Here is a 7,199-nt window from a genome sequence, read left to right on the forward strand (position 1 = left end):
ACCTGCGGGTCGGTGCTGAAGCTGCTCAACACCCGGCACAGCGTGCGGTTGCACTCGCACGAGGTCAAGTACGGATCCGGTGAGCGCCCGGCGGTCGGGGGGGAGGGGGGAAGAGCCCTGTGAGGGGCCGGGGGCCCAGGCAAAGCCGTCCCGCTTCGCGTGTGTGTGTCCCCCCCCCCCCGGTTCCTGGGCTGTGCGGTGGGCGGATGGGCCCGAGGTCCGGCCCTGCTGCTCCTTACTTGGCATAACGCGGGGCTACCCGGGGGCTACTGCTGACTCTCGCTGGGACTGCTCCAAACAGGCAGCGGGCAGCAGTCGGTGACTGGTGTCGACACACCCGACGATGCCAACAGCTACTGGCGCATTCGAGGGAAAAGCGATGGCAGCTGCCAGCGAGGCACAGCGGTTAAGTGTGGGCAAGCCATACGCCTGACCCACGTCAACACAGGGAAAAACTTGCACACGCATCACTTCACCTCGCCGTTGTCCAGCAACCAGGTGAGGGGTGTTGCAGGCTGGCACAAGTAGGTCACGGGGCTCTCACCTTGTTTCCCAAATGGGCTCTGGCTGCCCAACACCAGGAGACATTTTGAGGTGCTTTTCTGCAGCCTCGTATTAGGTGTTCAGACCCAAATTGGTGAAATCAAAGCCTTGCTGCTATTGTTGGTGTTTACTGTTGGCTAATTTAGGGTGTTCCTTTCCCCCTGTGCTGAATCCCACTCCAAGGCATCTCGTTAGGTGTCCCCAGGTATCGTGTAGGGAGAACGGTGGTAAGTTCTGCTTTGGGGTCTGGGTACCTAGAAGCGAAGTGCTGTGATGCTGAGCATGGTAGTATGTAAGCGTCAATTTGCGATTCTAGCACTTGGTCTCAATCTCTGTCTTCGCTTTTACTTTTCTGCCCCAGCCCTCCAAAAAACCTTTGCATACAAAGTTATATTTATTCTTCATGTTTGTGCACCTATAAAGCAATCTTTTCTTTCACTGCCCTGCTAGCTTCTATCATTGCCTGTCAGCAAGTACTTATTTGACATTTGATGCTCCTTTATAGAATAAACATCCTAAATCTGTTGGAAGTGTTTATGATCATCTCTGCACTCTCTGAGGGAGAGAGCATGATATAGTGGGTATATCATTAGACTAAGAATCAGAAGACCCGACTCCTTTTTGGCTTGGCAACTGATATACTGTGCAAGTGTGGCAAATCGTATGCCTTTTACCTGTCTCTCCCTTGAATTTATACATTTAGATTTGAAGGTCCTTGATAAGTTTCGTATTATTTATATGGTGCCTAGAAAAACAAGGTCCAGATCTAGTTTGGGCTTCTAGATTGTACTGCCATTTGAACAGTAATGAGATAAAGGACTGATATTAAATGTTTTTAAGAATGATTGAAAGAGTGGAAGAATCCAGTAAAAACTGGCATAAAATTACACATCATTCATTCTACAGTAGCATTTCATGTAGAAATGGCCAATGACATACCTTTTATCCTGTGATTTATTTTCTCATGATGAGCTCTTTCATAAGAAAAGAAGATGAACTATAAAGTTATTTGTAGTTGTTTTGCTCTCTGAAGAATAAATATATTGCTAACTTTTAAAAAATGGAAGAGCTGGATGCTTTTCTTAAAAGGATTATGCATTACGTGGAGTAAATCCTGTACAGCATTTTAGCAAGAGGAGGCTTCAGATGCCTTCCCAGTGATTGATGGGACCTGGAACTAGGTTATCAGGCTTAACTGGAAGTCAGGCAGTTTTGAACTCTGATTTCAGTTCAACAAACTTATTTCACATTGCTGACCAACAGTATCCATGTTTCATAAAATATGTCATTTTCACCTCTTTGGCTGCATCCAGATGAGCATAGACAAGCAGGTTGTAGCACCACAGACCCATCTGCAGCACCACACACCACCCTTGCAGGTGTTTCCTGTGCTGCTACTTTGCAGTGGAGGGGTGGGGTTTACACCAGGAGATCCCGGGGTCAAAAAAAAACCATGCTAAAAAATGGGGCAGCACTCAATGGTGGCAGCACACGCCATCCAAAACCGGAGCCTGGCCAGCCAAAGCCACACTCTGGCTGCCAGCCAGGCTTCCAGCTGCAGGAGCACTGCAGCTACAACTCCCCAGGACCCCAGGTAAGCCTGCTGGGGCCAGCACAATTATTGGGGCCAACTTCCCTGCTCCACCCGAGGTAGACTGCCACGCGCCAGTGCACGTGTGGCACACGCATTTGCTGGGGACAAATAGCAGTAGAACAAGGTTTGCCACTGCTGCTTGTCCCCAGAGAAACAAACTTCTGCTCTTGTCTGGACATGGCCTTTAAGTGCAAGTTCAACAAAAGAGGAATGGAACTTGGGGGTAAAAGGCCACAGGTAACTTGGGTAGAATACTTTCAGGTGGCTTCATTTTTTGGTGAATGATCTTTCATATTTAGCAATAAATATTTAAGAATATCTTGAGGGACAAGTGCTTCTGAATCTGATGTAACTTTAAATAAAGTTTTGGGGGATGGGGTAAGGGGTTCATTTGTGCCAGCACGTTTCTTCTACAACACTGCTAGATTTGGTGCATGATTAAATTTATTTCCAGATATGTTTTTGTCTTCAGTGGGTGCATCTACATGTTTATTAATGCACTGTGGGTAACCAAGTACTAAATCGATGTGCAGTAAGTTGCGCTACTGCACAGTAGCACTGGCTAATGCTACTGTGTATTAGCCCGCGCTAACACAGTAGCCTAATACTACTGTGCAGTAGTGTATTAGTACAGCTTTTGCCTGGCACACTACTGTGGAGTGTTACTAGGCTACTATGCAGTTAGCGTCTCGTGTAGACGCACCCAGTGAGAATTCATTTACATTAGCCAAAAGATTTTTATTTATTTATTTTATTTATTTATTTTAGAATAATTCAGTCAACTGTTTTAAGTAGGAATTTATCTAAGATGAATATCCCTGTAGAAGTCTAAGTAAAATGGAAATTTGATTCCTTAGGAAAATTAAACTAAGTCTGTGACTTTTCAACAAAAACTATTATGTTGAAGAAATTGTTACTAAGAGTAACTGAAGTGAGAATCATACTGCAACACAAATTTCCATAACAACTAAACTTACTGGAGTAGGGAGGAGAGTTCTACATCTCACGAGTATTTTCTGTTGAACTACTTTATGCTGATAGTTTCTGTCCTGTGTAATTCTTTTGGTTTTGTTTCTTTTGTTTTTGACATTTTTACCTCAGTCATAAAGGAAGTAAGTTACTGCATTTGAATTGGATCAGGTGCCACAAGGACAGTACAATGGTACTTCTTGTTTTCTACCCTTCCTTACTGCTTACATCTCTGCTAAGTGCTCAGTTTCTTTGAAATGCATTGATAGTGTTTCTTTAAATTCTTACTTCAAGAAGTTTGTATTTCTAACAGGAAGTGAGTGCCTTTGGTGATGATGGTGAAGGAGATGACCTGGATATCTGGACTGTGCAATGCAGTGGGACATACTGGGAGCGGGACGACACAGTGCGCTTCAAGCACGTGGGAACCGAGGTGTTTCTTTCAATAACAGGGGAACAGTATGGCCACCCAATCAGAGGCCAACGGGAAGTTCATGGCATGTCTACTCCTAATCATCACAACTACTGGAAAGCGATGGAAGGAGTTTTCATCAAACCCAGTGTGGAGCCTGCAAAACATGATGAGCTCTGAATTGGTCTGAAGACTTAACCATGCTTGTTTAACCCCAGCTGATGAGCTGCTGCTCCTTGGTCTCTTGCAAATACTGTCTTCTCCAAGTCACTGACTCTCAGTACAGCTGAAGGGCATTAGGAGGTTTCAGGAATCCATCGCTGCTGTGGGGGACTGCAGTTTCCTGGATCACACATTGAAACTTGAGTTTTATAGTTGAATTGGTAAAGCAGCTTGTGCTTCTGTTTGCTTTCACTGCAATTTTCTTAGTTCATTGCTTTCTTCTCTTTTCCTTAGTCCAGAAGGAAGTGGCAAACTGAAGTAAAATCTCTCAATCCCAAACACCGTACAGATTTACTTTTTTGTAAACCCTGTGCAGTTATTTCTGGAAACTAGTCTGTGGTGTTTAGTGAAAGAAAGGTATTAAGTGCAAAGATGAAGTAAATTTAGAATGGGGAAAATTTCTCTTACCAAACTTGGGGTCTTGTGGAGAAGATGGAACTGCCAATCCAGTTTTTTCTGAAAAATATCTGTGGTTCACTTGAAAGGTGCTTCTGATATTTATTATGAGTGGCAGTGTGCGCTTTATCTGCATTCAGAATCTTCTCTTTCTAGAGATGTAAATGAAATATGTTCTATGTTGTTGGGGCAGGAGCACTTATTTTTCACTTTAAGAATTTGCATTTTGATAGTGGTTGTACTGCTACTATTTTAAATGATAAAATTGTTCTGTTCTGAGAACTACTCTAGAAAACTAGTATTTATAGAAAGCTGAGATTCATTAAACAAATTATTTCATGTAGTCTGAAAGAGCAATTCTGTTGAACCTTGACTTTTTTTTACTCTTGCAAATAACCTCGTGATTCAACATTAGAACACAGATAAAAGAAAAGGATAGATATATGGGTATGTTTGCTCGGATTAGGAAAAAGGGACAGATTCTTGTTTCATGTATAGGTCCTGAACTTCTGAGAGAGGGACTGTGCTGTGAATACTACTAGTCAGAAACTTTGTTCTTGAACAAATCATTGAATTTCTCTGCGCCTCTGTCCTCATCTCTAAAAAGGAAATAATTATTATTAGAGTGTAATGAGGGTTAACTAATGTGTGTGAAGCCTCATTTAACATGAAAAGTGCTATATGAATTCTTGTTCTATTGCTTTAAATAATGAGGCCACATCCGTGGCTATGTGGCACGCCATACCACAGACCCATCTGTGGTACCACACACTGCACATTCAGGCATTTCCCAAGCTGCTACCTTGCAGCATGGGGATTTTTTTTCTAGGGGTCAAAAAAAACCATGCACAAAAAAAAAAAGTGGGACAGTGCATCTGGCTGCAGCACACACCATGCAAAACAGCAGCCTTGTCCACCAGAGCCTTGCTTCAGCTGCTGGCCAGATTCCCAGCTTCAGAAGCACTATGGCTGTGGCTTCCCCAGCCCCTTGGACCTCAGGTAAGGCTGCTGGGGTCAAACTAGTTGCTGGCCTCCCCTATTCCTCTCAGGGTAACCTGCCACATGCCAGAGGGTGTGGCACAGGCATCCCCCAGGGACAAGTAGCAGCAGCACAAGGTGTGTGGCTGGTTCTCATCCCGGAGGAACCAAACATCCATGCTTGTCTAGACACGGTCTAATTTTTTCAGCAGAGCCATGACAAAGGTTGCAAAAGCAGGAGCACCTGTTGCCATGGAGTGTTAACTTGCCATTCTAATGTCTGAACTTCCAGTTACTGAAGCAGGAGACTGCTTTGCTCCTTATACTGTGACTGTCATGATACTGATTTTCAGTTTGAGCATACATTGTTGCCATTAGTCCCAAAAATTGTAATTAAATTCTTCTTATTTGTTGATATGCTTAACACTTTGTGTTTGTTCTTGCTGTTGAACTGCACAGGCTGGCTTTGATTTTCTCTTGTGCTAAAGCTGTTTGCATTTAGTGTAACCATTGCAAGAATCCTTACTTAGCAGTCTTGCAACACTTGATTATTTTCCTTACTGAGAAAAGAGGCAGGACTTGTTTCCTGTTGCTGTTGTGGGTAATTTCTTTGAACATTGTCGGAAGCATTTTCATTGGGGACTGTGGATGGAGGTGTGGCAGGGTGCCTCTCCAGGGAAGAGAGTGGGGTGGCCATGAAGCAGGCTGAAGGAGTCCCTGCAGCCCTCATTTTCTGGGCAAACCCCTTCCAGTTGTCTGCCATGCTTTGATGTTTGTTATTTCAATGAGTGAGGCTGCCCCAGAGCTTCCAAAATTGTTCTTTCAAATGACTACCGGGTGCCCGTGGTCACTGCCTTATGGGCGAATTGCATGGCTCTGTCCATTCCCTGCAGCACCATGCCTTGCAAATGGCATCCGCGTTGATGTCTTCTTTCACTTAAGCTCCCTTGTGGGGTTCCTAGACCTTTGCTGGTCCCACACAGCCTCTCACTAGATCCCTAGGAACCTCCTCCTCCCCATAGTTCCTCTCCAAACCTCCAGACTGCTGTGGGTGTTATCTCCAAGCTGACCTTCTGGAGCTGCAGACATCTTGCTTAGGTGATGTTCTCTTAGCGGGCTCCCAGATGTTACTACCAGCTTCTATCAGGGCTTGTAATTACACCTGCCACACCTTGAGTCAGCTATCCCTCCAGTTAGCTCTGGCCCACTCCTGCCAGTAGCTTTGCAGGCTGCCTGGCCTCTTAAAATGGCAGGCACCCCAAATGCCCTGCCACAGGATGGTCTTTGTACTGTTTTAATTTTTAGGAGTAACCATCTAAGTAGCAGTCAAAGGCTTCAGTAAAAGTGTGGCCAAGTGCTTCTGTATAGAGAAAGTATTGAAACAAGCTCTAAAATTGACATTTACACAACCATTAATAATTCATCTGAGTTCATTTGCTTAGCCAGCCTATGAAAGTGAAGAAGAATAAAGATGGATAGTAATAATAACTGAAAAAAGCTATCTCTTCCTGCATGCTGAGAAACGAGCTGCTTTTCCCCTCCTTTCTTTTTCTAGGAAGAAAGGCTTTTCCTGGAAACCAGCATCATAAGTCACTGCAGAAGGAAGGGTGGTAGCACTTGTGGGAAAGACGGGATCATGTCAAGTACATGTTCTGCATTTCCATGGGCCAAGCTCCTATACAGCCAAGTCTCATGGGTCAGGTCCAGTAAGTATTAGCACTTCTTGTGGGAAGACTGAGTTAACAGAGGATGGGCCCAGCACTACATCTCTAGAGATTCGCTTGATCTTCATTTGACCCATACTCAGTGGACTAATTAACTGTACATCTCCTTGTATGTCTGTTCCCAGATGCTGAGAATGCTAAATCATAGGTACTGGGGAAGGAACTTGTTGGGGTTGCCCTTTTTAAGTAACATTGGGTGATAGGGCAGAGAGAGAGAGTTAAGAGTAGGGTCATAAGTATTCAGGTGGTTTTGCTTCCACTCATGTAGGCTAAAAATCTGTCACTGTTCCTCTGTTTAGCTGTACAGGTCTTCGTTCCCTGCTACATGCTAATTTTTTTTTTTTTTTTTTTTTTTTTTTTT

The 7,199-nt window shown here is 44.1% G+C and overlaps 1 protein-coding gene across 1 annotated transcript in view; it reads left to right on the forward strand.

The window, feature by feature from the left end:
- SDF2L1 (stromal cell derived factor 2 like 1) overlaps nt 1-4,742 on the forward strand; it is a 9,987-nt gene extending 5,245 nt beyond the window's left edge. The window contains exons 2-3 of the mRNA XM_019506946.1: nt 302-498; nt 3,420-4,742. Of these exons, the coding sequence (XP_019362491.1) occupies nt 302-498; nt 3,420-3,698 (476 nt within the window). The 3' untranslated portion in view covers nt 3,699-4,742. The remainder of the gene's footprint in view (nt 1-301; nt 499-3,419) is intronic.
- The last annotated feature ends 2,457 nt before the right edge of the window (nt 4,743-7,199 follow it).

The sequence above is a fragment of the Gavialis gangeticus genome, unplaced genomic scaffold, assembly GCF_001723915.1.
Source record: "Gavialis gangeticus isolate Ggan-Ray unplaced genomic scaffold, GavGan_comp1, whole genome shotgun sequence".
NCBI classification, from domain to species: domain Eukaryota; kingdom Metazoa; phylum Chordata; order Crocodylia; family Gavialidae; genus Gavialis; species Gavialis gangeticus.